Genomic DNA, 19,908 nt, shown 5'->3' on the forward strand with positions numbered 1-19,908 from the left:
GCACAACGTGGTCAAAACACCGCAGTGCCATTACGACGCGTCTTTTACAACGCAAGTCGTTACCACGACTTGTGCTGGAGGGCGCTCTAGACTAAGGAATAGTAGATCTACTGTACGTAGGCTGGAGTTGGAATAGTAAATCTTACTATTCCTAAGTCCAGCACCCTACAGCGCAAGTCGTGGTAACGACTTGGGTTGTAAAAGATGCGTTGTGATGTACCGCGATCATTTTGATCGCGTTGTACCATCATACATCCGGTGGGGTGAAGGGCACAAGCAACTGTGCAGATGATGTAGTCTGGGGGCTCTTGAATAGTTGTCATTTGAGAGGTTGATTCGAAATCATGCTCTGGATGGATGAAGTTGGCCTTTGGGTGGCTGTGGACTCTCGATTCATATGATTGAACATCAGAGGTGAGGTGGGAATGAGTAACAAAGCTCCTTTGACTGAACACTTATCTTTGTCGAGTGAGTGCTTAAAAGACTTGACTTTTAGCCGGAGAATACCGGGGTCACGTGACCGAACACTTTTACACTTAGTAAGGTTGGGGTTGCACCATAAAGTAAATGTACTAAGAGATTGGCTAATTCTCAACATACAGGTGGTCTGAGGAGTTTAGAGTCGACTTGTGCTCTATGGAGTACACTGTGGTTAGTGACGTACACAGAATGATATTACTTTGTCGGCCGACCAGCGGAAGGCGCTGGACGAGTTAATGGGGGAGCGCAAAACCTTTGACACTGAGGTATCTGGAAGGATCCAAGCTCAACTGACACTTTGCATTCGGGGTTACCACATCATGTTGAATTTTGAAAAAAAAAGGTGGTCATGTATATTGAACAAAGACAACATTTGGAATATTTAACTTCCCAGATTATCTAGAGACTGCGCAATGTAAGTACCTATGTGAAAACAGAAGAATCACACTTAGTCAATGACCATGTGATCAAGTGTTGCCAAATGCCCCTCCATCGCTGGAAAACCCGTCACAATAAAATAAAGTCCACTGGATGATTGAAAATTTAGAAAACAAGCTTTTTCCATGGAGCTGTACCAAAGGTAATCTACCAGCTCTAAAAGTGAGGAGGCAACATTTACAGCACATATTATAGATTACTTTTAGATTACAAAAGTATGAAGTTCTTTCTGGTCCAAGAAAGAAAAGTGGCTTTGACTGAAGGCATATATATTTTAAATCCCTTTTAGAACCAGTTTTTAACCCCTCTGCTGCGCCGAACATTCCACCACAGTGCGGAACGTTCTATTAAGCGGGCGGGGCCGCGACGTTCAGCGGACGTGCGCAGGACTACTGAGGTAGTGCACGCGACGTCCGCTGAACGTTCGCAGCACTAAAAGGGTTAATAAAAGAGAAAATAATTAGTTACACACTGTTCTTAACGAGCCTTTTCATGATCTATGTCTGGTTACATTAGATTATATTTATCCACTTACTTTATACTTTTGCCTATGGAGTGAATCCCAATGCAGAAGTCTGCATTTTTATGTAAAGTAAAAATTTAAATGGGGAGGGCCTTTCCATGTAAATTTTTTCCCACCTCTTCCCGTTTTAAAAAATAAATAAATTGTACTTTGGTGCAAAGAGCAAATGCTCTCCCTGTCACCATATGTTGTTAGCATCTCGTTAGCATCTGCAGTAATTAAAGAGACAGCTGCTAACGAGCGGGAGCGGGCATGCATCATCTCCAGACCTTCTGACAAGGGCTTGTCTTTGAAATGATGTTTCATTTGCAAACTTGGCTTCATTAAGTCAGCTCGGGGACAGGGGAAGAGAGCGAGGAGGGAAGAAAAAGGATGGAGGGGAAGAAAGACGACCCAATTTGGCTGGAGCGGTGTTTATTAATAGCGGCTTCTCGTAACAGGAGGCGCGAGTGATGATCGCGAGGCAGCAACCCCGATCAGTGGTTGCATTTCATCGGGATGAGCCTGCCAGTGCATGAGGGAAGCAATGCTCTAGTAGGATCAGACCGCTCGTGCAGGCTCAGACCGCTCGTGCAGGATCAGACCGCTCGTGCAGGATCAGACCGCTCGTGCAGGATCAGACCGCAAGGATCATGGATGGAGATGCACTCGCGGCCTCATCTTGGTACCACCTGCTGTTCTCGTGGGGATAGCCTCGGAAAGAGGATGGGGATCTACATGGCAACTAATCATCCCCGGGTGGGAATGCAAGGTTGAGAAAGGGATACCGAAGAGCTAGACAATCATTTGTTCATGGGCCGACCTATGAGTAAATGTTGGGCCAAGCTCCATATTAAATGTGAAGTCTACTGGTCGGGCAATTTCTACATGCGTAAAATCCAAAATGGAAAAACATCAGAAGTCACCTGCAGGTTAGAACACTAGCTCTACTGAGTTATGGGGTTTTGTAAAGCCAAATATACGTAAAAGATGAAGAGGCATGGTCTTCAAAAATAAAGAAGCTCTCACTAAAGAGGTGTCTGGTAAAAAAAAGGTCACAAATTTAGACATAGGAAGGAGAAACAGTAAAATCAATAAAAACCAAAATGTCTACTATCCCAGGCTGGGTACCAACTAAGTCATGGCTGCAGGTGCCAAACTGTAAGAACAATGGAAAACGTTTGCGCTTAACATGAGGCAGACCAGTGACTTCCTGCTAAAAACCTGCCACATTTCTAGGCCCAAGCTTTTTTTTCACAAGCCGCGGCAACCTAATGCATGCGATCCTTGTTCCTTACAATGGAGCCAAAAGAACTCAACATAATACATTAAGTTGTTAAACAAAGATCCGGGATTGGAGACATTGGTCCTAGTGACTTAAAACTATCCAGTCAAGATCATTTTCTGAAAACAGGGCTCTGCAGAGACTGAAGCTAGCTGTGCAATCGTACTGGAGGGCATATGCAAGCGAGGAAAGCACAGCCATGTCTAAACTCTGCAGTACAGCAAGAACGTGCTGCTTGGCTGAGCTACCCTTAAGACTAGAGCAGAGCGTACGATGAGTTCTACAGCAGGACTAGAGCACCAACGTGAGCTCTGCATAAGACCAGGAAAGTAGTGCATAGCGTGAGCTCTGCAGAAGACCAGGAAAGTAGTGGACAGCATGAGCTCTGCAGAAGACCAGGAAAGTAGTGGACAGCGTGAGCTCTGCAGAAGACCAGGAAAGTAGTGGACAGCATGAGCTCTGCAGAAGACCAGGAAAGTAATGGACAGCGTGAGCTCTGCAGAAGACCAGGAAAGTAGTGGACAGCGTGAGCTCTGCAGAAGACCAGGAAAGCAACGGATGGAGCGAGCTCTGTAGAAGACTAGGAAATCAATGGCCAGAGTGAGCTCTGCAAAAGATCAAAAAAGCAATGGCTGGCGTGAGCTCTGCAGAAAACCCGTAAGGCAATGGCCAGGGTGAGCTCTGCAGAAGACAAGGAAAGCAACGGTGAGCGTGAGCTCTGCAGAAGACGAGGAAAGCAACGGCGAGCGTGAGCTCTGCAGAAGACGAGGAAAGCAACGGCGAGCGTGAGCTCTGCAGAAGACGAGGAAAGCAACGGCGAGCGTGAGCTCTGCAGAAGACCAGGAAAGCAACGGCGAGCGTGAGCTCTGCAGAAGGCCAGGAAAGCAACTGCTGATGCGAGCTCTGAAGCAGAACTCGTTACTTCTAGGACTCAAAGTGTTGCCGCTCCTGTGGAGGAGACAGCCCAACCAATTAAATGTCTGATTTTGACAGTGCAGACTGCCCATTGGCAGGTTTGACTAACCAATGGGTGGTCAAAGAACTGTGCACCTAAACTCGCCTGAAGAGTGTGGAAGCACAGCATTCAACACAGGCTAGAAAAGGCAATATTTCAGAGGAAGCACAATTCTAGTTTTACTCCAACGCGGGCAGGGATAAAACATCTTCCCTTTCTAGTCTTCAGGACCGGGTGAGGGGCAATGGAAAAGCCCCAAAGATCACAGGTCTTGGAGATCTATGAAGTCAGGAACAGGTGGTAGTTGAAGGAAACAGATGCTCACCCAGTGGCAAAAAATAGCAAAACTATATGTAACCTATTAAAAAAAAAACTAGATTCAAAAACGAAAATAATTCAACAGGCCAGTTCTGGGCACTTGCTTCACGTTATATTCACTCACTCCTTTTTTCAAACGTATGCACAGAACCAGCAACTGTTTATTTGTACCCAGAATTCATAGCGTCCAAAATAACAAACACCACATTTCCGTTTCCATGAAAATGTCTGGTAATTATGATTCATAGAATCCAAGGGAGTCCTTGGCATGCGCTCACACTGTGTGTGCAGAACTCGACTCGGAGACCATTACAGGAAATTATCAGTAAATACAATTGAGGAATTTGCATATCTGGGGGGTGAAAAAGATGTAAACGGCAGACTGAAGCCCTCCGAGGCGCTGTGAAGAGAGCTGCTCACATGCAAAGCGTCCCAGTGACACGCGCCAGCTCATCAGGCAGCTAATACAGTGAATTTTTCAACACTTGAGGTTTTTTTTTGTGCTTCTCATTTTCCTGCAATGTCTCATTAAGGGGTTGATAAATGCCACTGCAGGCCGCAGAAAGCGCTGGGCCTTGGATTTGATTTCCAGCCTGTCAGAGGCTCTTTCAAGGGGGGGAAATGAAATCATTGCAAGGTTTTATTTTATCAGAGGCTGGAGATGGGAAGTGGTTTAGAGGCGGAACACGCAGGTGGGTGTTTTGACAGCGCTAGGGCTTGGAGTCATCCCCAGATCGCATTAGGGACATTGAGTGCCATTACATTCACGCGTCTTGCCCTACGGATATCCGCCAGCTGAGCCGAACTTAGCGGGGGAGAAAAAACAAAATATAAAAAAGGCGGGAAAAACATACAGCCGACATACGTAGATCTCAACCCAATTTTTTTGGAACCAGATACGCCCATCTAAATTTGTTTCTCTACGGCGTTGTCCGATGCAACCTGACTCATACCTTTCCACCTCCGCATAACCAGTGGAGAAGTGTGGCTCAATGGTTAGAGCGGCAGACCCTGATGCAGAGGTCTAGCCCGGGACCAGGGTTCAATTCCCCGCCTTGGCGGGTCTTGGGCTCAAAATTCCACGGACCTGATAATTCTCGCCTCGGTGCCTATTCCAATCATGGAGTCCCACTCTGCAACTCTGGGCAATAGCTTGCTTAATCTCCACAACGGCCCCCACAACGCTAAGGATGCCTGGCCTCCACCTTGGGGGTGCCCAGGAGTGGACACCTCACAGGGAAAGCCAGGATGGGTTCCACAGCGGTATTCGTACAAGCGCCTTGAGACCCTTGCGGGTGAGTAGTGCGCGATACAAGTATCAATTTACCTATATATAACACATTTTATGTCGATCTAGACTAGTTCCTCACTTCACCGGTGCATCAGATAAGCCTGGATACCCTTACGGGTGACTACAAGAGCTTTACAAATCTATGTATTGACTGACTCCATGATCTCTCTCAAGCTATGCTGAGAAGCATCCCAAGAAGTTGCAAGGTATCTAAAAAAAAGAGTCCATTGATTTTCCCTCAAGTGCGGTGTCCAAGAACACGTCCAGAACTCTAGAAACATAAAAAATGCTACAATGAGAGCACGTGCAATGCGGATACAGAGGATCCCTGCAGGAGGAATATCCCTCTTATTAAATATATTCAAATCTTAACCTGAGTGAATGAGAAACATTTGCAAACTTTGACCCAATGCTGTTTTTTCAGAAGCCATTGCAAACATTGGCGTATTGGTGGATCTTCAAGTCCTTAAGGATTTAATCCTTGATGTTTTTAAGAATATAAGTTAAGATCAAGTTGGCAATTTTATTTTATGAGACACATTTACTTCAACCGTATCCTAACCTTGCGTCACAGTGGACCGTTCCAGGTGAGTTGAGATGCAGGGCGTCCACTGTACTTCTGATCGCAAGGATCTGAGTTACTTCGCTAGTATAATTTTTAAGCTTCTGCTAATGCAAGCCTTTGGTGTGCAGCTGATCACCGGTCCCTTTCTACCACATGTGCACTAGAGCAGAGCAACACAACAATAACAGCATCACATTAACAAATCCTCACCCCTTTCGGCAACAGACTCGTTGCTGTACTTACCTTTAAGAACTTGTACAGAAGAAACGTGAACCAATTGGTCAGCATTTTCTCAGCCACCGACTCCGTTCTGCAAGAAAATAGTTTAAGGGATTATAATTCTTTTTTTTTTTTTTTAAAGGCACAGTGGAGAAAATGCATCAAATTGCTGCACATATAATGGTGACAGAGTGTATGAATTATGCCATTGTATGAGATACACATAGTCAGACTGAAGAATCCAGGAACAAAACGTCAGACGTCCTCCTTCAGAGAGAATAAAGATGAAAGGAAAGCTATACAATGCTGCCTACCTCACTGTAAGACCATCCACAGTCTATGTAGGCGGTAAAGCGTGCCATAACAATTAGTGAGCTTGTCGTACCACAACAGTAAGAAGCACTATATCACAAACATTTCACAAGGAAATTCAACCTAGGCTATTGGCCAAGTACTACCTGAAATGTGATTGGTGGTTTCAGCCCAGCTCTGAGTGGCTGGCAGGCATCTCAGGATGCTAAATAATGGAGCTAGAAGAGTTATTCCACCGTGTGTTTCTAAAGCACCTTAACTTTGACACTCCCCACTGGAAGAAGGGAAATAGGCATCTTGCCATTGCACTGCGCTACACTGGTCAGGTGCTTAGAGGTTGAGAGGGTGGTCGTGCCACGAACTGATAGCCACTGCCCTAGCCAAGAGTAAAAGCACTTAAGTTCCATGAGTCAGTTCGATTAGAAGTGGGCAGTATTTAAATGCCCAACTTTATTTCTCAGATTCCACTACAAGGATCTCCTGGCAAATAACGCGCACGTACAAATGCACACTAGTTATTTTAGAAAAGGGATAGCTTGTCAGCATTTAATGACATAAAAAAAACCTCATGATGACTGGAAAATCAATTTCTTAAAGTAGGACTCAAAGAACAAATTGGAGAAAATAGTTCCTACCTGTGAAATATGGACAAAACTACCAAAACATAGCACCAAAACTACGCATGCGTAGCATACTGTAGCTCCCTTACAGGGTGTAGCATGCTGTATCTCTCTTACAGGCCTGAGGACTAAAGCAAGAGGGCAAAGTTGCGGCCCACATCATCAAGCAGCGGGAACACCATTGAAGGTCCTCTCGTCATCCTCTGAAGGCGTGACAACCAGCCCGGCTGAAGGCTCACTGCAAAGTTGATGTCACAAGCCCATGCTGTTGTCAGATCACCTACGCACGGCTTGCAGAACAGACTCCAGAGTGAGCATCAACTGAGGCAAAGACCAGCCCTTCTCAAGCGGAAGACATCAACTGCACCATAGCACCAACCAGAGAGGCTGCAAACTTCACCAAAGATCAGAGTCTTGCGAGTTGGTCACTGAGGACCAAAACGAGGCCTGGAATGAACAGCTGTGGGTCAGGCCAACACTGCAGCATTCAGAACTAAACCCACAAGTGTGCCAAGACAGTAGCCCTGGTTTTGTAACCACACGTTTAGTGATGAAGTGTGCTGTGTATCTCTAGAAGCCCCGACTGCCTTCTGCGCCATCAACAGCAGGATCGCCAAATGCTTATTCTTGTGCGCTTCTGTATAGGACTGTGCTAAGTGCACTGATCACGCCTTTTTCTTAAACCCATACGCAGGGTTCTCAAACCTTTTCTGTACTGAGAGCTACCTATGTTCAATGAAACGCATTGAGGGCTTCTATTATTAGTTCTGTATAATTTCATTTTTTTGTATAATAATTCAACCATGCAAAAACATTCTAATTTAATAAGCTGGGCTGCACACAGGTAATCTACTCAGAGGTAGCTGAAGAGCTACAGTAGCTTACGAGCTACTGGTTGGAGAGGAGACCCCTGCCACAGTGTTTATTTTTTTAACTATCATACATTTTACCTTTGACCCAACGCCACGTTCACTGGGATAGGGTGTGATGGGATTGACGTGGGGGATGGAAAAGTCAGTTCAAAGTAAACTGAATTCTATTTGGGGAAGTTTGTACACAACACATATACCACATTCAATCCAGATTAGCTTAGCCAAGTCAACAGAGAACTTTAACACAGGACTGCACAAAACAGCATTTTCTTCCTCTATGACCGGGACAACCAGACAGTCCATAGCACCCGCCACTTCCAGACACTGCTCGCAACATCAGCTCCGCCGAATGAACGACCTCTAGGAAGGCCCCAGAAAAATAATTAAAATACTCCTTAATTAATGGGCCTTATTAGTTCTAATTTGGTAACCTCTTCATTAAATCCCATTAAGCGGCCTGGCTGCTTCCCTCCCTTGCGGGAAATGCGTTGCCTGCGGAGGGTCGTTCCTAGCCGGCCAGTCCTGGAAAAGCTTTATTTACAGCACAGCTTGGCAGGCACGCAGTCATGAGGCGGAACTCATGATATGTGGGCCATCCATGCAGGGACGAGCCCCCCGCGCTCAGGTCACAAGAGTGACCATGCGAGTGGACTCACATGATTCGTCGTTCCTAAAGGGGGCAACTTTGCAAACGAATGGCAGTGTCAGAGTTGATGGTGTGGCCTCCAACTTGTGGGTCCATACTGCCCTACAAGTCAACTAGTAAACAAATCGGAGTAAATTGTGCAAAGCCTGTCGAGCTCACAGTAGGCGGATATTTTATCCAGTGGCAGTCCAGAGACAGCACTACATACCCTATCAGATTTTCAACCCCAGGTAGAGTGCCAACTCAAAAAGAAAGAGCGGATAGGTTGTTACATCCTCGCCCGACAACAGGTCAGTAGGACACTGTACTCCATTAAGAGACGGAGGTCCCCGTCTCTCCTGGATCAAGGTCTAAAATCCTTAGGTTCATGCTTCGAATATGTTTTAATGAACACCATTGCCAACATTATCTTACGATAGTAACTACGTGAAGTTTTCTTCAAAAATGTCCAATCCTTGCTAAGGCTCTATAGTTTGAATTTCAAGAAAAAGTCCATCAAAGTAGGTTTAGCCAGAATAAATTTCAGCCCCAACTCACTTATAATGTGAGAATTTACTTGTAAAAATATCTTCGGAGATAAGTGATCCCTCAAAAAAAGCAGAACAAAGTTTACAAAACTTTGGAACCTCGGTGAATCTTGTAGATTTAACTCGAAGTTCGCCCCTTCTACTGCCAGGACTTTAGGGACCACCACCATACAAATGACTCCAAGATGAAGCGATAACAAAGGTTCCGTTTGAGACCACTTGCACAGTGAGAAGAGTGAAAATGAACAACTCCCTGCTGGACACCCTGATGGAAACACCGCTACACTGTAGTACTAATACTTTCTGAGTAGCGCAATACTAAATGTTGCTAATCAGCATGCCGTACTGTGGTAGGGTCAGGCACCAATTTCAGGAACACACAAAGTTCCACCTTAACCAAGAGCATGCATTGTTCCTTCACAATCGTATCCACTATGAATGTTCGCAGAAGCCGCACCCTAGTAGTTAAGACAGAAAATGTGGGAAACCCTTGCATCTTTTGCCTACTAATGTCTTCAGTATCCTGAGGAAGATGCCCGACAGTCGAATTACGCCTTCCTGCTTTTCCAACTACACAATGCGTAGGGAAGCGTTATGGATGGAGTCCAGTCAAAGAACTTCCCAGAATTCCTCTGGCAAGATGCTTTTTAAAGTATTTATCGGACAGATTATCTGGCTGGCATAAAGGCGGGCAAACCATGGCACAGGCTTCAATGTTATGCTAAAAAAACTAGAGCTATGGCCTAGGTTATCCCAAACAAGTCACTTACTGTTTTGCACGTGGGGCCTGTAGCCATGCAATAAGTCCCGAAAACTGTATTCCACACTAGATTTGTTTGGACTCTGCAGTAAGGGGAAACTTAAAGGGGCTAAAGTGAAAAAAATCAGCAGGGATGAAACAAGATGGCTTCTTTTCAAAGCTTCTTTGAGTTTCCTCGTGTGCCAGGTTTCACTGCAGAACTTAAGTGAAGGCAAAGAACTCGTGAAGTTTGCATACAAAAAATCGAAAGCCAAACTGCAGCGTGCTCATCGCTCTATCCCGTGACCGCTCAGTCCAAGCAATTGTGGGACTGCGTTTTTTCATAATTATTGATACAACTTTTCATCTTACAAAAGTGGTCGGCGAACAAACAGGATTTCCTGCTTAGAGACACCTTGGATTGCCCAGCTATATACCAAGTAATGGCAGCCAGGCTCTTTCCACTGCTAACTGCTTTCCACAGCTTCACCATTTGGTATAGAAAATAAGAAAGAAACAGATATAGGCATGAGTCAGAGATGGAAGGGGACAATGTTTATGCAAAGCAACATTTTGACCATCAGCCTTACCAAGCATACAGAAGAGACAAAGAAAGGAGAGGTAAAGAACATCAAATATTCCTAGCGAAGAAAATTGCGTTATTTTCCCAGTGAGAAATAAAAGACAGATGAAGAACCTTTCTAAAATTATAAATGGAAAAAAATTTAGAAAATGTTCCTTTTTTTCAATTTTCTAATTTCTTTTGAATTGTTCGCAAGGACATTTTGGGTAAAATCGACACAACAACCTTAAAGCATTTATTTTACAGTGCAGATAATTTTGACTTCCAGTATATTTCCTACAATTTGCACCAATAAGCATGCCAGACATAAAATGAGAAGTCCCCATTTTATATAATTTAACCCAAAAAAATGTTTGTTTCCCCGATTATGAAACTATTTCAGAGGCAATGGTCAAAATCTTCTCGATGCTGCTACAAAAAACATCTAAACTCAAAGGGCAAATGAACTACAAAAGCAATTCTCACATTTTTGGGGAAAGAGTTAACCCTAAATGCCATGTCACTGGATGAAAAGGCCATTTAAGGCTTAGCACCAAGTAGGCAGGCCCTCGGCACATAAGGGGTTTGCAGAGCCTGGTTCACAATCAGGGAAGTCACAGGGAGGGGGTCTGCTTCCCACCTCTGATCCGCAGAAAAGCTTTATTTACAGCACAGCTAGGCGGGCACGCAGCCTCAAAGCACAATTTATGTCAAGGCGGGTGATCAATAGAGAGAGGATGGGAAGATATCGAATCAACGGCAATAATGTATTTTTCAGCTGAATGCCGGCTCTCCAGCCTGAAAATCAATGCTGCGAGATGTAATTCTTTTCTCTGCCCTAAAACAGAAACACAGCCTATTCTGCTCGAAATGGATTTGTGCGTTCGCTGTAACCGCGCTTCTGGTGGTGGTGGCCGCAATCTTCGTTCGTGCCCAAGGGAAAGCGGATGAACACATGACGATGTCAGTACAGCAGGCTAGCTGGTCCTGGCATTTGGAAAAAAGGGTGGGGGAAATTAGACATAAGAGCAATCATCACAATCCTTTGCTGCATAGAAGGTGTGGGATGTCCACCTTAAAAAAAAAGTCATAATTTCTAGGCAAATGTGCAATGTTAATATTCAGTTTGACAATAAAAAATTTTTAGACACTACTGGTGAGATCTAAACTGGGTCAGGAGTAACCATTCTAAAAATCTTCATAGCCAAAATGTTGATCAGGAACACATGAAAATGCTTTTAACATGTCATCTTCAGTTTGTCTTTTCACAAACATGTTTCGTCATCCTATTTTTTTTAATGGTCTTCAGCATAAACAACTTCATGGAACAGGTCTTCCTCACCCAGTGGACCAGTCTTCTGCTGTCCACGCCCAGAGGTCAAGATGCCAAAGAGGGGTGACTAGACCCAGCGACATGGAGTGAAGTTGGGGTGACTATGGCCAGAACATATATTTGCTGGGGTGAGCGGACTCCATGGTCTCAGTCAGTAATCTCTTACCTGGCAGCACGTTCTCTTAGTCAGTATGGATAATTGTGGTTGCTCTTTGGTTAATGCCAGAGAATTTAATGAGATCATGTTGTAAGATCTCAGAAAATGGGAATACCACTTGAATAGTTAACAAGTAGGTTCTGTTGCCATCCACATGCACAGATTCAGAGTGCACTGCTTTACATGGTTACCAATGGGTAAATAGGAATTCAATGGATCAGATTCTCAACGTATGATCTTTGCTTGATGTTCAACACATCATGGGATCCATACTTGTTTTGCCTTCAAACGATTAACAATTATTTAACCGAGGGGTCATCAATGTTTATGCTTCTGATGACAATGGCTGGACATGGTATGCTGTAGAAGCAAGCTGGAACTCCCCAACAGCGAGGGCTGAAGGTTGAGAGGGATGCCTGAGGGTGCCACACAACAAATATAACAAACTTTATGCCAACTCTGCTTTCAGTCAGTGCATCATCTGTAGACCTGTGTGCTAAACAGGACTACCGGAGGGACAGAAAACTAAGTGCTGGTGCAGTGTCTGTACAATGGTAGTGTACAGAAATGGGTAAGAGGGCTTATGATTGCATAAAGACCTAAACTTGCAAATCTTGAAAGTAAAGAGGCTTTGTAACATTAACACTACATAATGATCTAAAAAATATATCCATACACGCCCCCACCCTCCTTATATAACTAGTTCTCCCCGTTGTGCTTTACATGTTAAGTTCTCCGCCTCCTCTGGTCCGCTTTATTTATTGCGACTGGTCAGAATCTGCTATAGCGCCGCGCTCAGCGGCACCCCTAGCGAGGGACTTGATCACAGCAGACATGAGGCAAAGCTGGAAAAGCTACAATTTATGAATTGTTTTCCATTGGTTATGTGGCTCAGCTCCCAGGATTTATTACAGAGCGCGACAGAGAAAGCATCAGAGCCATCTTAAAATATTGATGGGAGAGCTGTGTCTGCTGGGATCTGAGAGACTATCCTTACACCCCACTTGGCTACCTGCTGGCCTCATAGCGTGAAGTTCATGCTCAGTCGCAATCTGATCTCTCCTCCCTTAAATGTTTCATGCTTTAAGAGAGAAACGGAGGCTCACGAAACAAAGACAGGACTCCGAGTTCTTTCGGGGAGTAATTCTTTTGAGGTAGCAATTCTCTGAGGTCTGAGTTGTTTGAGAAAGAAAATCTTTCAGGGAGCGATACATGAGCTGTGATAGCTTCGTACTGACTAAGGTTGCCAACAGAATCCTACTACCCCGCTACATCGAAATCACGGGCTCGAGGAAGCGACATAACGCATCCTTTGACTTCGATCACTTTAAAGGAACCGATAAAAGATGTTTGCACCAAATGACTGGACAACTGGATTTTTTAAAGTATCCCTACTGAAAGCTGAAGTCTTATGGTTGTTCATAAACAGTTATTGATCAAAAGGCATAAATAAACCAGTTTCTCATCTCTGGTAATACCGCAGTTAGAGTATCCACCAGAAAAAGCGCTACCGAAGGTAAGTTACCTGTATTTTTGGATGGATATAACCAAAGATTCCTCACCTTTAGAGTAGATACCAAAGCAATAACACCTAAAGGTGGAGGGTCTGGAGAGGGACTTGGACCAAAAAGTCCTGTAGAACCGAACAGGCGAAATGCCCTTCCCATCAGACGAGGCTTGCAAGGCAGTAGTGCTTCGTGAACATATGCACCGATGCTTACATCACAGCCTGGCAGATGTCAAGGACAGGCACTCACTGGTGGAATAGGCTGTCAGACCTTACAAATGCTGCTTTTTGGCTACAGCAGTAATTAATGCACAAGACTAACCACCTCTTCTGCACAGTCTAACCTTCACCTCGGAGAACCTCACAATAGGCAGACTGTCCACCCTATTGATCCTAGTATGACTGAAGCAAAAGCTTAAAGTTCTTCTGGGGTCCAATCAATGGAGTCTCTCCACCCTTTTAGAGTGCTGAGGAGGTGCAAAGAATGGTGGAAGTTTGATGGATTGCCCAACATGGAAATGAGTCACAATATCAGGCAAGAAGTCTGACCGAGTCCTCAGAACCAGTTTGTCCATAAAAAAGGTGGCGCAGTGGTTGTACAGACAATGCCTGAAGTTCAGTCACCTGACGAGCTGCAGTGATCACAGAGAAGAAGACAGTCTGCAAGGTCAAAAGACGAAACGAGCAGCTGGCTCGAAGGGTGTACATATGAGAAATGTCAAGACCAAGTTAAAATCCCACTGTGGCATCACAACCTGTTTGAGAAGAAAAAAAACATCTCAAACTTTTAATAAACTGAATCACAACAGGTGATTTAAACAAGGACACTAGGTCCTTCAAACTTAAAAAGGCTGAAAGGGCCATTAAATACCCTTTTATAGTGCCAACTGGAAGACCAAGACAAAAACAAATAGGACATTCAACAGTTTGGCTTGTAAGGGGTCTATATTGCGAACTCCACACCAGGTCACACATCTGTCCCAGCGCCCGGCATAGATTTAACTCCTTAACCGCGGCGCAAACTCTGCTGCGGTGCGGGAGTTCTATTAGGTGGGCGGGTCCGCACCAGCCAACGGACGTGCGCAGCACTACCGAGGTAGTCCTCGCGATGGCCGTTGGCCGACACACGCAACGCAAGGGGTTAATGTGGGGAAGGGCACCCAGCGTATCCACTACTTCAGGAGGCAAATAAAACGCAATTAACTGCCACCGCTCAATCTCCACTCATGGAGGTGTGGATTGTGCAGGTTTGGGTAAAGGGCCCAGGCATGACAGGAGATCCTCTAGAAGTGGGAGCCCAATGAGAGGGCAGATACTCATGTCCAGAAGGTCTGGATTTCACACTCTTCTTGGCCCTAGTCAGAACCGCTAGAATGACCTAGGCCCCGCGTTCTTGATCTTCTTCAGAACTCTGAGCAGGAAATGCAGGGGCAGGAAGGCGCATAGGAGTCTCATGGTTCATTCTAGCCAGAATGAGTCTCTAAGTGAATCTAATGTGCAAAACTAGTGATACTCCACGTTTTCAACGGCGGCTAAAAACTAGCCAGGGTTCTCCCCATTGGTGGTGGATGCCCTGCGCCACCTCGGCAGGTAGAAGCCACTTTTGATCTGTTTGACATCGCCAACGGAGCTCGTCTACTGTGGCATTCCGTCGATTTGTAACCAGGAAAATACCTGGACACTCTGCTCCTCAGGCACAGCGGCTCCCGACAAGAGCTCTTGGAACCTACACTGCTGTGCTAGTTGCATTACTACATGTTGGTAGTATTGTCTGTAAGAGCCTGCACCAACCATGATCAGCGGCAGGAAAGCCTTCACAGCTTCAACAAAGTAATATGGAGCTGGCGTTAACCCAGAGTCCTCCAACCTCCACCTCCCACAGGTCACTACTCCAACCCAGTAGTGATGCATCAGTCACTATCGTCGGCTCTGGATGGGGGAGGGCTAAGGGCTTGTTGTCAGACCAACCATGTTCTAGCAGCCACCACCGCAGATCGTGCGCAATCCCTTTCGAAATCTGGATGGACTCTGCTAGATTTCCACAGATGGGCCCACTCTGTGACTTCAAATTCCATTGTCGAACCCTTGTGTGCCATCTGACACAGTTAACCACGAAAATGAGGAGGCCAAGAAGCCTCAGAGTTGCTCTAAGCAGGAACCAGCACCGAGGCTGAAACATCAGATCAGGATCATAGCTCGAATGTCCTGGGCTTGCTGCAGTCGAGGGAAGGCCTGGAATTGTACTGTATCCAGGAAACCTCAATTAATGACAACGTCTGTGAGGAAATTCAGGTGGGACTAAGAATTGTTGCTTATGAACCTCAACAATGCCAGAGTTCCCCGTCGTCTGGAGGTGGCCTACAACTGGCTGTGGTGAGCCCGCCTTCAACAGTCAGTCATTAAGGTGGGGGAAAGAAAGCACTCCGAAACTCCGAAGGTGTGCTGCGAACACGTCCATCACCTTTGTGAATACCTGAGGGACACTAGTGAGGCCTAATTGGAGCACAGAAAACTGAAAATGCTCCTAATTGACCTCGAACCAAAGAGACGAGAGCGGTTGAAGAGCTTATCCTTGAGTGAAGCTTCCACATCTAATTAGTTTTGTTTGGAAATTATAAATCCAGCACTTGAGCTGCCCTGTGAACTACAACTGTGAAAGAAGCCCTTTCTTCAGTAGGTGGTCCAAGTGGCGAATCCATCCCTATATCCAGTGAGATATCAAGTGCACAGGCCTATTGCATGTCAATGTAAAAGGTTTCATCAGCATAATGAGGCGGGAGCTCACCAACATCTCCTTCTGGAGTGCCTTAGTCAGAATAAGAACCAAAAAGATAAAGGCGGCTCTTCTTGGTGCGATTGCCTTGGTAGAGGTGTCCGTGCATAATCAGGCTGAATGACAAATGGTTGTGCATTTGTTATTTCGCAGCACGATGTCGATCGAGATCGGGCTGAGGTCGGTTTGGGTTGGGCATTGGAACCATGATGAAGTTATCTCCAGTCGACATCTGCACCAGCATCAAGAATATGTGGCCCAGGGCAGGTGTAGGTGCCAAAGGCAGTGTCAGTATCGTAGACAGTGCATAGTCCGAAATGGGTCCCATGGAGTCAATGGATGCCAGGGGAGATCCTACTGGTGGAAACCCATTCGGAGGCCCCTCTGGATCTGTGTGGCCCGGAGGCGCACCAGAGGAAGAAGGTAAAATGCTGAAAATCTGAACCATGGCCTCTTTGAAGGCTCCCACTAGTTGCAGCATCACCAGTGGCCTGGGGAATTTGGACACAATCAAGTGGGAAAACCGCTGTGTTCAGGGACCCTGGCGGAGACAAACTAGTATTGAGACACACTCATGTTCTCTCCTGGGAGAGGAGAGGGTGGTGGGATGGAGACGTATCCCACTTCACTTTCTTGTGTTTTTTTAAATTTCAACTTTGACTAACTGGAAAAACGTTGACCTTGCCGTGGACTTTTCGCTACACCGGCCCGGGAATGAGACCGTGTCCGCACCTGCAACTAGTAGTAGGAGCTGCATGAAGGCTTCAACTTCTTGTGATTTGCAACATACAGCTTTGCCTCCTGGTCCCAGGATGCATAAGTGTCAACTTGTCGCGCAACTTCGAATCGTGGCCCCACACAGACTGCAGAGGCACACTTTGTGCGGGTCTGTGAGAGACATTTGTTTCACGCTGTCACAGTGTGGCAATAAGCCTGCCATTTTAGGAGGGGACAAAGTGCCTTCTTAGTTTTTCTTTTTAAGACCGATGGAAGTAGAAGCAGCGCTCCGGATCCACGTTAAAAAGGCTTGCAAGAAACGTTAGCACATATGGGAGGTGCATTTTATTTTTTGTGGTTTATATAGCGCAAACTAGACCCGAAGATATCAGGTATCTGAGCGCTTTATAAGAGCACCAGTTTCGTTAAAGATGGACTCATTTATTTTTGTTGGGCACAGAAAATTAAGTGATTTGCCCAGAATCACAGGATGTTTAGCGTCGTTGCGGAGACTCGAACCCAGTTCCCCAGCTTTGAGGTCCACCGATCTAGCCATAAGGCTACATCATCTCTCTGCTTACATGTGGCTTTCCTGCGTCACCTCTGTGGCGGTACAGATCGGTTATGGATTTGCATGTGCCACCTCGCGGCACACTGGAGCATTGCTGAGAGCTTTCCCTATCCGGTCTGATGTTGGTAAAATATTCTAAAGGTGAGGAATCTGCGTTTCGAAGTAGCCATCAGAAACCCAGCTCCTAAAGCTTGTACAAACTAAGCAAAGTACTTAAACGTGTCCACTTGCAACTGCCTTCCCTAGAAAATGTAAGATGCGTACTCCTAGAAAGGGTGAAAGAGGCACAATGTGTGCCAAAAACGGATCTCTTTTACCCTTGGGTGTAGATGTTGAAGGTAAAATGATGATCCCGATATATAAATATTCCGCCACCATCGACCATCTCTTACAAAAGAAACGAGTACCTCTGCCCTGGCAGAGCACCAAATGCGACAATTGAGGAATATCACCACCACTGCTATTTTAAGGACTATCGAGGAAAATTACACGCTTCCAAAAGGTGCCTTCAAACACTAATAAAGCAATAAAGCTGATATTACCAAACTCAAAAAATAAACTCAGAAATCACCAGACAGAGAAATACAGAAACCGGTTTCTGGGTTTTCATACAAAATGTACTTTAAGGCAAAATATCCAAACGAAAAGCAAGCAGAGTTATTTTACAATATTTATATTTTCTAGCCTGAGCAGTGAACTTCGCTCGCGGAGTTGCCCGCACTCCGCTTTACGAGGAGCTCGCGGAGATCCCAAAAACTCTGCTTCGCGCAGCGGAGTTTTTTCCTCGCTTGCGTTCACGAACACCAAGTTAGCGAGGAAAATAACCCTCCCGTCGACATTTCACAACACGGGGGGAGTGAGGGGTCAGGTTTTTCACTGCGAGTGGTTGCGTTTGCTCGCCACCGCTTGCATTGAGCCACTGCCTGTTCATGTTGAGAAACCTGCTGTTCGAGTAAAAATCTACTTGTGCAGCGGAAAAGGTAAGCTTGCGCTGTGCATGGTGCTGTTCGTAATGTTTACACAGTGTGGACAAGCATCAGGCACTGTGTAATCACTGCGAACAGCATTTTTTTCTACCCTACTCCGTCACTGGCGGAGCTCCTACGTACTGCGGCAGAGTTTTTTTGCACTTCACATAGCTTCATGTAGTGCAATCCCGCAAACTCCGCCCAGGGTTAATATTTTCAAGCGCCCATGCAGTCTATCTGTGTAACCATCGCGGGCAGCACCTATGTATGCTATGTTGTCTCTGGATTGATTTTAGTAATACATCATTTTGTAGGTGCATCGAGTCATTGAAGATCTGATCCCTTCGGGGTTTTGTCAGAGAAGCACTTCTGATGTAGGGGTGCATCCCCAAATCCAGCAAATGTTTCCCACACTTTGTGCAGCAACTTCAACTAATTGACCAAATTCTTCATATTTGCTTACATTGCTGTACTTTATTAAACTCATCATGCATCTATTTAGCGTGGATCTAGCCTAACCAAATGCGTGACTTAAGAAAAATAAATGACATGTTTTTATAACAGGAAAAGGAAGGAGACTGAGATGAACTGGAAAAGAGTTCCATTTTGGAGGCACTGCAGAGGGGAGCGAATTAAGGGAAAAATGCGGTTGCTCGCAACATTAGATCTCTTTTCTAGCAAGCCCTTGAGAGATTGATTACTTGCCTTTCCAATATGAAGGATGCAACAGCTTCACTGTTATATGATGGTAAATCTTGGATAGCATGCCACTTTTTACGCGCGCATACAAAATGCCCATGTTTGTTTTTACTCGTCGCCGCTGCAGACACTACAGCCAGGGACGCGGACTCACCTTCGCAGCAGCAGCTTGGGGTGGTTCTTGCTCTCCAAGTTCTTCTCGATCAGGTCGGAGAGCAGCTGCTTCAGGACACCCGTGGCGTACTCCATCTCCCCCTGCAGCGCAGTCATGATCAGCGACGCCACGTTGCCTCTGTCGCGCATGGAGAAGCTGCGCTGAGCTTCCAGGGTGCGAATGAAGGTCAAGAGGAAGTGCTTTTTGGTCAAGAGCTGTCCGAACAGGGTCAGGGACTTTTCAACGTTGGCCTGGACCTGAAAAGGAAAAATTACACCACATTAGATGACACTGGTCCACAAAAACACAATAAAGTGAGTCAAAGCTACTTTTCGAGACACCCTTCTCTCCCACCCCGACAACAGGAAGTGTCCGGGCTCATGCTACTTGCATATGCGCTAAAAATGGTGCCACAGAGCGACCTTGACTTACAACCGGTCTCGATGTTTCATCTACTTCATTCTCAATTTTTCAGAAGCTCATAACACAAGGAAGTCTCTATTCTCCCCCTTCCCAAGACTATTCACCAGCCATTACTCTCCTCAAAAGATCACTACCAACCTTCCCCATCTAGGTCCACGTCTTTATTCCCCGATCACTCATTTGACTACAGAACTCAAATACGGCAGAATCAGACATAAGTGATGATGTCAGAGGCACTAGGACATAACCGAGCATCTGTCAATTGGGATTTCTCT

The 19,908-nt window shown here is 45.6% G+C and overlaps 1 protein-coding gene across 2 annotated transcripts in view; it reads right to left on the bottom strand.

Annotated features, from left to right (window-relative positions):
- PLXNA1 (plexin A1) overlaps nt 1-19,908 on the bottom strand; it is a 589,805-nt gene that overhangs the window by 56,738 nt on the left and 513,159 nt on the right. For both annotated transcript variants that reach the window (XM_078661729.1, XM_078661728.1), the window contains exons 22-23: nt 19,211-19,467; nt 6,078-6,144 (exon numbers count right to left, since the gene is read on the bottom strand). In XM_078661729.1, the coding sequence (XP_078517855.1) occupies nt 6,078-6,144; nt 19,211-19,467 (324 nt within the window). The remainder of the gene's footprint in view (nt 1-6,077; nt 6,145-19,210; nt 19,468-19,908) is intronic.

The sequence above is a fragment of the Lissotriton helveticus genome, chromosome 9 (assembly GCF_964261635.1).
Source record: "Lissotriton helveticus chromosome 9, aLisHel1.1, whole genome shotgun sequence".
In the NCBI taxonomy this organism is placed as follows: Eukaryota; Metazoa; Chordata; class Amphibia; order Caudata; family Salamandridae; genus Lissotriton; species Lissotriton helveticus.